General features: G+C 41.1%; 2 protein-coding genes across 2 annotated transcripts in view; both read right to left on the minus strand.

Annotated features, from left to right (window-relative positions):
- Positions 1-3,649: 3,649 nt before the first annotated feature.
- Positions 3,650-11,943, minus strand: part of LOC144543553 (tripartite motif-containing protein 16-like) — a 35,636-nt gene continuing 27,342 nt past the window's right edge. Inside the window, exon 8 of the transcript XR_013507991.1 lies at positions 3,650-4,117. The gene's annotated coding sequence lies outside the window, so the exon portion shown is untranslated. The remainder of the gene's footprint in view (positions 4,118-11,943) is intronic.
- LOC139920850 (E3 ubiquitin/ISG15 ligase TRIM25-like) lies at positions 4,114-9,086 on the minus strand. Its single transcript, XM_071910938.2, has 7 exons — positions 8,838-9,086; positions 8,212-8,586; positions 7,924-8,019; positions 6,764-6,997; positions 5,380-5,539; positions 5,216-5,275; positions 4,114-5,092 (listed from the first exon to the last, which is right to left on the minus strand). The coding sequence occupies exons 1-7, from the start codon at positions 9,075-9,077 to the stop codon at positions 4,575-4,577; spliced, it is 1,683 nt and encodes a 560-aa protein (XP_071767039.2). The 5' UTR covers positions 9,078-9,086; the 3' UTR covers positions 4,114-4,574.

Consider the following 11,943-nt stretch of genomic DNA (forward strand, 5'->3'; position numbering starts at 1 on the left):
TATTTATTGGCTTGACTCATTGATGAACATATTGCCTCAGTCTATCATAACTGCATTTTGGCTATAGCCACTAACTGTTGCCACCCACTGGACAGCCCATGGCCCTGCCACTGAGTGAAGGCTTGCATGACAATAAAGGCAGAATTCAAATTGTCATGAATTCAATTTTGAAGATAAAATTCTGAAACTCATTTTTGAGAACAACTTTTACTAAGATTAGTCAAAGTATTAAGGAAATATGGACATTTGAATCCTTCATCCATTATTATTTGCCAAGAAAACGTCCAAACCGACTGACAAGATGTGATCATGTGGTCAGTGTGATAAACTATCTGCTCTAGGACACCAAACTATCCTGCAGAAACACACATCTTAGAGGGAACACTGGACACCCATGGGTGCTCCTCCATGTGACTTAGTTTTAGATATGGCTTCCCAATACATTTCTGGCCTGACCTATGCTCTCTAATATAATGATGGAAGAAAACAACTCAAAGTTCAATCTTGGACTCAGGCTTAGGTATGGCAAGTGCCACCTTTTCAGTTTCACTCCCTTTTCATAAGGTCTCTGTATCTAAACACTGTAGACATTTTCCACTGTCTCATCTTTATAACAGTCACTAAAATAAATGCTGTATAGAATTCTGTTTTCAAGTGATACTGTTTGATGAATAATGTAAATCATGTGATAATAATAATAATAATGTGAATTATAATGTGATATTTGATTCAATCTTTCAGACCCCATTGCTGTCACTTGTACTTGGGAACGCTTGGAAACAATATTAAGCCTATAGTATCTATTATTCATTGTATTTCAGAACTACTTCAAACAATTGAATAAAAATCTATCATTGGTGATCATTATTGTATTTCTTGTGAAAAAACAAAAAAAACAGCCTAAAACAAATTGTAATCTAATTGTTTCTGTACACTCAGGTTGGATCTAATCAAAGGAATAAAGGTTTGTTTTTTCAGAGAAGAAAAGCACCATGTAATGAAAAGCAACGCAATTTATTTAAATGCTCAAACGGCACAAGGCACAACACACACACACACACACTGTGGTGTCTCCCCCCTCCACTGCCACCTAACCGCCAGCAGAGGGAGCCAGAGAGCAGGGCGGAGCCGGCGTCAGTTGGGGATGGGAGTTGGTAATGATACATCCACTGCCAGCTCACTGTAACCTGGAGGAAACCCAGCTGACCCCAACCAGCAATCAGACTCTCTCTGGATACAGAACAGGTGTTGGAGGAGAGGGAGAGGACAGGAGGAAAGACAGCCGTACACTCCTCTACCCAGAGACCTGTGATCTGGAAGGACGACAAGCTGTAACCCTGCTGTGTTACTGTTGTGTTGCAAACCTGTCTCGCCTCTGTTTCTCTGTGTGTGTGTGTGTGTGTGTGTGTCTGTGTGTGCCTCCAGAAAGACAGAGGCCGACAAAGCATAAAGGCCAGTGACTGAAGCACCCCGAGTGACGTACCCCAGGCTTCCTGGTCCGGGGTACATACCCTGAGTGACATACCCCGGTTTTCCTGGACCAGGGTGTCATTCACCTTTAATTTTGTTCCCAAGTACTTGCAGTGAACAACAGTTTCCTCTCCACTGAGCCAACAACCTCAGAGAGTTTCAGGCTTGTAGGATAAATTGATGATTTTTTGTGATTTGTTAAAGTTTAAAATTTTAAACTGTTACTCTATAGCGCCACCATTAGGCCAGTTGTCTCCATATTACAGTACACCTAGTTTTGTTCTTGTCACCAAAGTTTCATGCATTTTCATTCATGAGAAGGCAGTTTTAACAGAAAGAAAGAAGACATTAAACAACAATAGGCTGCCAGGCCTATGGGCCCGGCCGCCTAAATATACAAGATACAGGAAACTGACTAAAAAGGTAGAGGCTAAATTAAGATTGTAGCAATACTGGCTAATGAAAATCATACTAAATAGTCTAGTGCATTAACTTAATATATTGTAAGTGAGGAAGTACAGTCAAGGTAAATAAAGAGATGACAAATATTGCTGTGATTGGGACACAGTTTATACAGTTCAGTCCTTTTTCTGTTTTACGACTGGTTTCACCTAAATTCTGTCTTCAAGGCCAAATTAGTTAAAACATCATTTTGTTTTATCTTTTGAACGTGGTGTGACAAATAGCTCAGGGAGAAGTACAATACCTGTGGTGAAATGACTCTGAAGAGACAGATTTGCAGGTGCTAAAATTATATAGTTCTTTATTTTTACAAGTGTGGTGGAGGTAGGATGCTGGAACTCCAGTGTGGTTTCTCCCAGTCCGGTAGTGGTGGCTGAACTCGGGAGGAGGAGGGAACTCTGGCCTGGGAACACACAGCAGAGAGGGTAAGTGAGGGTAACTGGTCCGGGGGAACCGGCTCACGATGCCGATGGTCCGTAGTACAAATCTCGCTGTCAGGTCCGTTCCTACTGGGTCGTTCGGCCGGGGCACACACACTTTCTCATTGAGGAAACAAGCAGAGGTCAACACAGCACAAGTCTGTTTATCCAGATGTCCTTCAATCGTAAATCTGTCTTGTCTATCCGTCTTGGAGAATCCGTTTGCTCTCCGTCAGAAACCACCTTCCTCCCCCTGAATGAGTGGAGCGGCTGGCTGAAGTAGGTCGATCGCTGATTGCTGATCTGCCGCAGCTGTGCTCTCTCCATCCCTGCCACATGAGGGCAGGAAGGTATCAGCCCTCCCACACTCTGCCCACTGTTCTCCAGTGTGGGAGAGGGCGCTGTCCGTGGTGCTGAAGCCCAACTGAACCATCATTCTGGGCTGAGACTCCACAGAGGTATTTCTCTCAGCTCTCGAGTCGGTGCCTTGTGATCCAGGTAGAGCCCGACCCCGGAGGAGCGAGGGCCTAAAATATCTCAACAACATGAAGAAGACACGGCGGCCTTCAGCACTCTATTCTAACAGGACGGGCGGCAGGGAGGCCGAGCGCCGAAAGAGGCCGTCCTTCAACCAGAGGAGCGCGCTTCAAGCATCCGCCCTGCTGAAGTGTCAGACGCTGTTCAGTGTTCACTACGCAGCGTCACAGCAACACAGTGAATCCCTATCAGCTACAGGGCTGCTGCTCTGTATCTGACCGTGACCTCTGACCTCCCTGTGGAGCAGGCAAGCAACAAGAGAATTCCTCTAAAGAGATCCAACAAGTGTCACATTACCCAAGACACCGAGAGAGAGAGAGAGGAAGACTGACAAGATGTTGTAGATGTTGTTCTTCTTTCTTCTTCTTCTGGTTCTTTCTTTCCCCCCCATGTGTCCCCCATCTGTTTCATGTAGAATTACACATTAAACACACACACACACACTCACACACACACACTTGACTGTTTTACAATCTCTGGTCTCATCCTACACCTTCTACACCTGAGCACAAAACAAATTTCAGAAAGATAAAGAGAGAGAGTGAAGGAGTGTTTGTTCTTTGTATTTGGGTTTGATTTTTTTATTGTTTTATTGTTCTATTTTGATGAAGATGTTGTCATTCAGCATCAGTTCAGAAAAATAAACCAGATCAAATCTTCCATAATAAACAATGCACTTTAGCCTGTTAAGACTTATCTTCTCATAAAGGTTCTGCTAATGTACTAATGAAAATCAGAAATGAACTGTGAGTCAATGCATTTATTTATTCAATTATTTTCTAAATTAGACATCTTACAAAATACACAAATCCTCTTTTACATAGACGAGACATAATGTAAAAATAAATGATGTGTCTCAATAGTTTGATTTCTTTCTCCTTCTTTGAAACATACATGGAGTCTCACTAAATAACAACAAAAAACAGTAAGAACAGAGTAACAGTGATTTTGGCTCGGCTGAAATATTTTCCAGTGCCTGCAGGTATTGAATTCACTATCGTTTGCTCTCACTCCATGTCACTGCTCCCATCTTCAGACACTTTTCAGCGGCCATTTTGTCCCAATAAACATTCAGTTTACTTTGACTGGGAAAGTCAAATGGAACAAGAGAAAGAAAACCATTTCCCAAACAAGTCTTTGTCTCTGAAGGCAGTTCTGCTCTTTCAACTAGTAAACAATTTTTAATCATTTATTTACAGTTAGGTATTGACTGATAGGGATTTTGAAGGCTGATACTGATACCCATACTTTTGTACTGAAGCTGCTGAATATTTTGTGCTGATATTCTGTATTTACATTTCACCATTTTTGTGCCAAAAATTCAAAGAAAATACAAGGATTCAGTGTTTTCGGTGGATTTCTTTTTCTTGGCAGGGTTGACAGAGATTTAAAACAAAACCTTAAAACCTCTCCATTGAAAGCCATGTTAATTAAATTATTTTAGGTCAATTAGCAGCTCCTTCATTCAGAGTGAGGCAGGTTTCATCACAGGTTTTACAGTCTGCCTCCCTGAAGCTGTTGAGTAAAATCACATCCTCTCCTCCATCATATCAGCAGTGAACAACACTGACAGGCCAATATCCAATTTTTATTGAAAGGCCAATGTCAGTCCAATGCCAGCAAACCAATAAATCAGTCTGACCTGATTTGCAGTACAAAAGTCATGTTAGATATTCAGCTCCTTCACTACCATAACTTGATCAGCTCTGCAAACTCTCCATACAGATAAATCCCAGGATGGAGCGGCTGAGTGAAAGTGGTGTGGACTTTGTGGAGCAGGGTCATCGTGTCAGAGACGCTATAAAAGGACAGAGTACCTGCCCCATAATCCAGGTACACTCCGACCCTGGAGGAACGACGGCCTGACACTTCTGTTTCTACATTATTGTGTCGGAAAGAGTCACCACGTTGAAAGCAAACTAAACTCCAGGACTTGTCATTACTTCCAAAACCTGAGTCACCTGACGTTCTGCTGATGTCTTTGTATGAAACTGCTGCAGACAGACCGTAACCCTTCCACTCCACCTCCCAATAACATCGCCCAGACAAACCCTCTCTGCACAACACTTGGTAAACATTAGTAAACCTGTCTGAGTGAGCAGGATAACCTTTGTTATTAGATACAAACGTCACCCTCCGGTTGTCTTCTGACAGGGAGAGATGTTGGAAGACTGAGTTCTCATCCAGTGTGAGAGGACAGCAATCTGTCAGAAGAGCAAAGCAGAAACCAAAGTGAGTATTAATATCAACCTACTGCCATTCAGATAATTATTATTAATGCATTAATATGTTGTAGAATTGTACAGAGTGAAATATAATTTCCTTACAGCGCAAAAAGTCTTCTCTGGTCTGTGGCTCTGGTGGCAGTAAAACATCTACAGAAGACACTAGAATAAAGAAACAAAACAGAATCATCACTTCCTAAATAGCACTGGACATGTGTAAAGCCACTACATTCCTCTGAATGGATATTTCTATTCCTGTCAGCTACCTGTGGCAGAGATCCTGGGCCATGTGTCCTTCAGGATGCTCTCTAGTTTCTCTCTCAGGTCAGACACAGAGTCACTCACATCTCTGAAGTAACGTAGAGGAGCAACAACAACACTAGGCAAGTCTGGAGATTCACTGGGACTGGAGAGAGACTGGAAACTCTGGAGAGAGACCAGGGAGACACACACACACACACACACACACACACACACACACACACACACGCACACACACACACACACGCACACACACACACATAGAGGGAAAGAAAACAGACAGCAAAACACTGATAAAGATGATATCTGTGTAATGATAAAGAATGTAGTTGAAGTAAATTATTTTCTTTCTTTCATAATGCTGTTTATATTTTGCTACATATCAGCTATGAGTTCAGTTCTGTGTTTTGAATAAATTAGGATTAATTGAACGTTTTTCAAAAAAGACAACATGGTGGCCTGGTGGGCCAGTGAGACAAAAAATAACATTAATATCAAGAAGAAGTATGGTATTATTGGATAGAATATTTTAAATAAAATGTAAAAGATTGAAATTTATTCTCTCTTCCAGTTTACTTGAAGGTAAACAAAGTAACGTTATACCAGAAAATGCAGGGAGGAAGGCAGTACAAAGTCAAGGTTCACAATGGCATGAAGAAAATAATTATAATTATTATTTATATTATTTGCTACCAGCACAAAATACCAAAATTGGTAAATTGGTCTCTCTGCCTCTTCTACGATGGATTTCTCCCTGTATGACTGTTGAATGTCAGTGAAAATTGTGAATCTAGAAAGAAGCTCTCACTCTTTGATTCTGAGGGACTGACACCAAAACCTGATGTTTACTGCTGATGTTTTAGAGTGTTGAACATTTTCCTGCTATCAAACTCCATTGTAGCTGAACTGGAAATATCGTGACCTGATGTCACATTGTCTACACTTGGCCAGTAATTCACAGGAATAAGAGAAATAAACCAATAAACTACAAAATGAGCCCAAATACACAAGATAAATCATCAATAACTGTTTGTAACAGTGTTAAAGTGTTTTGGGGTGGATCTTCCTTTAAGTTGTAACAATTAACTTTGATCAAACTATGTGATCTCCCAAAATAATATGCTTATAATTTGTTGCAATGTCACTTTTGGACAGAAGATGTCACTTTTGGACAATTTGTTCAGCATTGCTTTGGTCTAAATGTAAATCAACTCAAATAAAGGAGTTTGGGGGTTTTACAGTAAAGACAGAGTGTGTCTTGGCTAGGAAGCGCTGCAGGAAACCCTGTGATTATTCAATGATGTGGAAATGTCATCAAAACTATCTTTAAAAAAAAGTTCATTCATTTTAAAGAGTTAAAGTCCACTCAGACTGAAAAGTGTGTGTTACCTGAATGAAACGGATGTGGTCGTCAGCATGCGACAGCTGTTCCAGTTCAGTGTCTCTCCTCCTCAGCTTGGCGATCTCCTCCTCCAGCTGCAGCAGCAGTTCTTCAGCCTGACCGACTGCAGTCTTCTCCTGGGCTCTGATCAGCTGCTTCACCTCACTGCGCCTCCTCTGGATGGAGCAGATCAGCTCAGTGAAGATCAGCTCACAGGCCTCCACTGCGGTCTGGGCAGAACTCTGCTAGTACAAACACACACATGGTGCCTGCTTTACAAAGTGCACTTCTTTTAAGGCGGCAGGGCGGCCCGCCGGTTAGAGACACCGCCGTCCTCAGCCGGACCGCTTGGGTTCAAGCCCCCGTGTCGACAAGCATCCACCCTGCTGAAATGGGACTGAACAAGACACTGAAACCCCACCAGCTCTAGTGGCACTGTTCTGTAGCTGAGCCTGACCTCTGACCTCGCTGTGGAGGGGACAGAGAAAACACTACTTCCCTATGGGGATCAATGAAGCAAAACATTACATTCAACACCAAAGTCTACAGTTAATGCTTGTTTACAGAAAACACATGAGAACAGACAGGTTTTGAGACTATTCTACATATTTTTTGCAGCCAAAAGAAATAGATTAGATGGCAGCTTTACTGAAAAGTTACAAGGCAAATTTGTGATTAAAAATGGCTGTGATTATTTGCTCATTCATAAGACTGATTTAAAATTGATTGATTGTCCCTCAGAGTAACGAACCTGGATTAAAGGGGGAAAGGAACCACTGATCTGATGCACATTTATTGTAGTGTCTATGTAGAAACTTACACTATCTCCATTATACTGCCTGAAACGTCTTTGACAGGAGCAGAAGTCCAGAGAATTCACACAGTGTTAAAAAGAGAAGCTTGCACACTGCAGCTGAAGACCCAAATATACAAATCTGGACTAGAGATCTTCTATATTAGTCCATTCATCAGCCTGTAATGTTGAAAGTGTAAATGGTGATAAAATGCCCTGTGCAAACATTTGGCTCCTATTCAGACCTTCCTCAGTGCCATTTTACACTGAACTGATTCCATTAATGAATGCCAAGTCTTTAACGAGACGTGCCCACATGGCTGTGAGCCCTTTAGCAGACACATGGGATCATATACTGTGCTCCCATTTCCACACCTTGAGATCCTCCACAGCCTGGCTCAGCTCCTTCAGCTCCCTCTCTCTCTCCTGGACTCTCTCCTGGACTTTCTGCTGATTCACAATCAGCTGTTTCTGGAAGACAATATTAGGATTGGTGCATCAGGAAGTGTTTTCTCTGTGGCTGGTTGTATTTCTAACACCATAAATGTTACACTGGACATTTGAGTCGTAGCTCAACCAAAGAGGAAAAACATGAAAACATTTATTTGTCAATTAATATGCTTTATAGCCACAGATGTTGTCAACAAGTTATTTTGGTCCTACCTGTCTCTCAGCTCTCTCTGCTGCAACTGACACTGTATTGTGGCTCTTATGCTCATCTATGGTGCACAGATAGCAGACACACTGCTGGTCTGTGCGACAGTAGACCTCCATCAGCTTGTCATGCTTAGAGCACATCTTTTCCTGCAGCGGGGCCGTGGCTGAGACCAGCTTGTGCTTCTGCAACACAGGAACGCTGTAGTGAGGCTGGAGGTGAGCTGCACAGTAAGAGGCCGCGCACGCCAAGCAAGACATAGTGGCTTTGTTGCGTCTGGTCCCGGTGCAGAAATCACAGGCCACATCCGCTGGGCCGGCACAGGCCAGAGCAGCAGAGGGAGAAGCCTGTTGGCCGCCTGTCTTCTTCAGCTTCTCCACAACCTGGGAGGAAAAGAAAAGGAGGAGAGGTCATTCACTGACGAGCAACAAGTGGAATACATGGGGTGTGTGACAAAAGTACAGAGAGAAATAACACATTTCTATGTCTCCTTTAAATGTTAAACTAATGGACCACAGTGATGAAGCAATTCTCACTGTGGAATAAATAAAGTAACACTGCTACTGTTTCCAGCAGCACTACTACTACTGTTTCTAGCTCTACTTCTCCTACCAGTACTATTTTTCCAGCCCACCTCAGCCAGCATGTTGTTCCTCTGAAGAACAGGCCTGGGACTGAAGCTCTCCCTGCACTGAGGGCAGCTGTACACTCCCTTCTCTTCCTCCTGGTCCCAGCAACCCTCAATACAGCTTCTGCAGTAACTGTGTCCACATAAGAGAGCAACTGGATCTTTTAGCAGGTCCAGACAGATTGAACAACAGAACTGATCCTGGTCCAGCACAACTCCATGCTGCTGCTGCTGCTGTTCAGCCATTTTACTGACAACCACTTTCACACAGGCAGAGAAGAGTTTCGTTTTCTCTGAAAAGACTTGGGGAAAGAAGGGGCTGGACTTCCTGGTTCTGCTCAGAGGGGCGGGGCTTTAAAGAGCAGCTTTATCTTTGGGTGAAAGTTGTAAAGTGAATGTAAAGTATACAGAAAACCACTAAAAAGAATTGAGACTAAATAAAGTAAGTAAGCAAATTAAGTAAGCAAGCAAAAAGAGACTTTCCTTACAGAGTTTTAAAAAGTATGATATTATTGTTATTATGAAATCACTTATCGTGATCTCACTCTGTGATCCACCTCACTGTCTCGGGCTTCAGCTGCTCCTCAGACTTGGCTGTGTCACAGAATCCAGGAGTGTCGATCAAAGTAAAGCTTCTTCCCTCGACAGATCTGGACTCTGCTTGACAGAAACTTGTTTGAGAGTTGGGAGAATCACTTATCTGGAACACAGTCTCTCTAAATATGGAGTTTCCTGCGCTGCTTCTCCCAGCTCCAGTTTTCCCCATCAGGACAATCCTCCGTGTTTTCAGCACTAGAAGACAATAAATATGCCATATGCCATACAAGAATTTTCATCCAATTCTTAAAATCAAGGCACTTTATATACACAATTTTTGAAAATAACTTTTACTAAGATTAGTCAAATATTACAAAAATATAGACATTTGAAAATTCTCCAATTTTGGAAATTTTGGTACAAAAGTTATAAGAGTTAATTAGTTTTACAGTTTCTGAAAAAATGCAGTGAACAGTTTCCTCTCCACTGAGTCAACAACCTCAGAGAGTTTCAGGCTTGTAGCACAAATTGCTGATTTTTTATGACTTGAAGATTAAAATGTGAACTGTTACTGTAGCGCCACCATTAGGCCAGTTGTCTCCATATTACAGTATACTCATACAGTATTGTTCTTGTCTGGTCTAGACTGTTATTGTCTGCAAAGATTCACGCATTTCCGTTCATGAGAAGGCAGTTTTAGTGAGAAAGAAAGAAAGAAAACGTACAACAACAATAGGCTTCCAGGCTTATGGGCCGGGCCGCCTAAATATACAAGATACAGAAAAATCTGACTAAAAAGAAAAGAGACACATTTTTTCTTTCTAAACTTTATTTAGATTTTTTCATTTTAATGAACAGGTACAGAGTTACAAGTAATCTCTTCTATTCTAACCCACCTCCCCATTCCCACCCCCCAACCCATCCAAGGTTAACATACACATACATACTAACATACATACTAACATACAGTACATACTAACATACACACACAGAAAAGCAGTACTAATTCAATAAATTGTGCATTCCAAAGGGCATATATAGACTGCATAAAAAACAAACGAAAAAGATAAGAAAAATAAATAAATAAAGATAATACATACAAAACATGGTGTGCATACAGATTAAGTCAGACTATGAAAATCCTCTTTTGAGTGTTAACGCTATAGTCTAAGAATGAGAGTGTAACAGAGTTAGAAATAACCTCTATTATGAATTTCTACAAAATTGATATGCTTGTCTTACATATGTATACGGTAGTTTTAGAGCCACCTGGTGGGTTAAAAGCGCAACTGCATAGATAGGGTTCCTTCTCGCGCACCGTACGTGCCTCAGCAAAGAAAAATACTTCCAAGCTGGAGGTGGGTACACGTGAGCAATGTTGCAACCAATATTTCTATGTTTAATGCTTTAAAATTGTTTTTGCAACCTTCAGTAGCATGTATTTTGACTGTAAGCACTACTAGCATGTAATTGGAAAGTTACAGACATTTATGTGCAAGAATGGTAACTTTATCCACGAGTAGCACTTTTGGTTGCATGTTGAGCTAATGCTAGTTAGCTAGCCATGCACTTGCTGGCTTGTTCCCAGCCGTAATGTTTAGTAATTATTTTAGATTAATTTTTCTACTCTTTGTTACACAGATCTTAATGCTTGCAGTTGCATAACACACTGTTGATGACGATTGTGTGTGTTGCTGATTTTTGTACCAGGTAGGCTTTGTTAAATGTGGGTTTCACATATTGTCGTTGCATGAAAACCTCGTAATTCCAGCTTTGGGATTTACTGTGTTTTGTGTGAAATGAAGGCTTTTGTTGTCTTTCATGGGCTAATAGTGTTTCATATCCCATTTATAGCCCATTGTAGAATTTTAGAAGTATATGGTCAACAGTATAAAAGTAAACTTATTTTTCTTCATTCCTAAAATATTGATACGAGGTTTTTGTACAACAGCAATAACATGTTGCACTATATAGGACTCAAAATGGTGTTCCATTTATTGTCTATGGACAAAATGTTTATTTAGAATGTTTTAGGATTTTTATTGTGAATGTAAAAGAAAATAGCTCTTATTCTTTAGGTGCTCTATAGAAAATCATACATAATATTACCACTATACGATCACATGTTTGTTTTATACTAGAATGTATAGAAAAATGTATTTTATATTAGTCTTTTGTAGAAAAGAAAAATACTTCCAAGCTGGAGATCTTAATGCTCGCAGTTGCATAACACACTGTTGATGACGATTGTGTGTGTTGCTGATTTTTGTACCAGAATAAAGAGAGAACCAGAGTGAGAGCAAGTCCTGTGTGGCCGCGCCGTCCTTCCTGCACCATAAACATAAGGGGACACATCCACCATCAGTCCACAGAAAGACAAAACCCGTTACAAGAGCACAGTATTGATTTGTTAGTGCAGAGGAAAGGGAACAATCAGACGAAAGATAAAGTTTCTACATACTCTATAAAAGGGAGCCAAGTTGTGTAGAATTTTTCCCGTGACCCACGTACTGAATATCTAATTTTCTCTCATTTCAGAGAGGTCATCATCTCTCTGACCCATTGTATGAATGAG

The sequence above is a fragment of the Centroberyx gerrardi genome, chromosome 23 (assembly GCF_048128805.1).
Source record: "Centroberyx gerrardi isolate f3 chromosome 23, fCenGer3.hap1.cur.20231027, whole genome shotgun sequence".
Lineage (NCBI taxonomy): Eukaryota > Metazoa > Chordata > Actinopteri > Beryciformes > Berycidae > Centroberyx > Centroberyx gerrardi.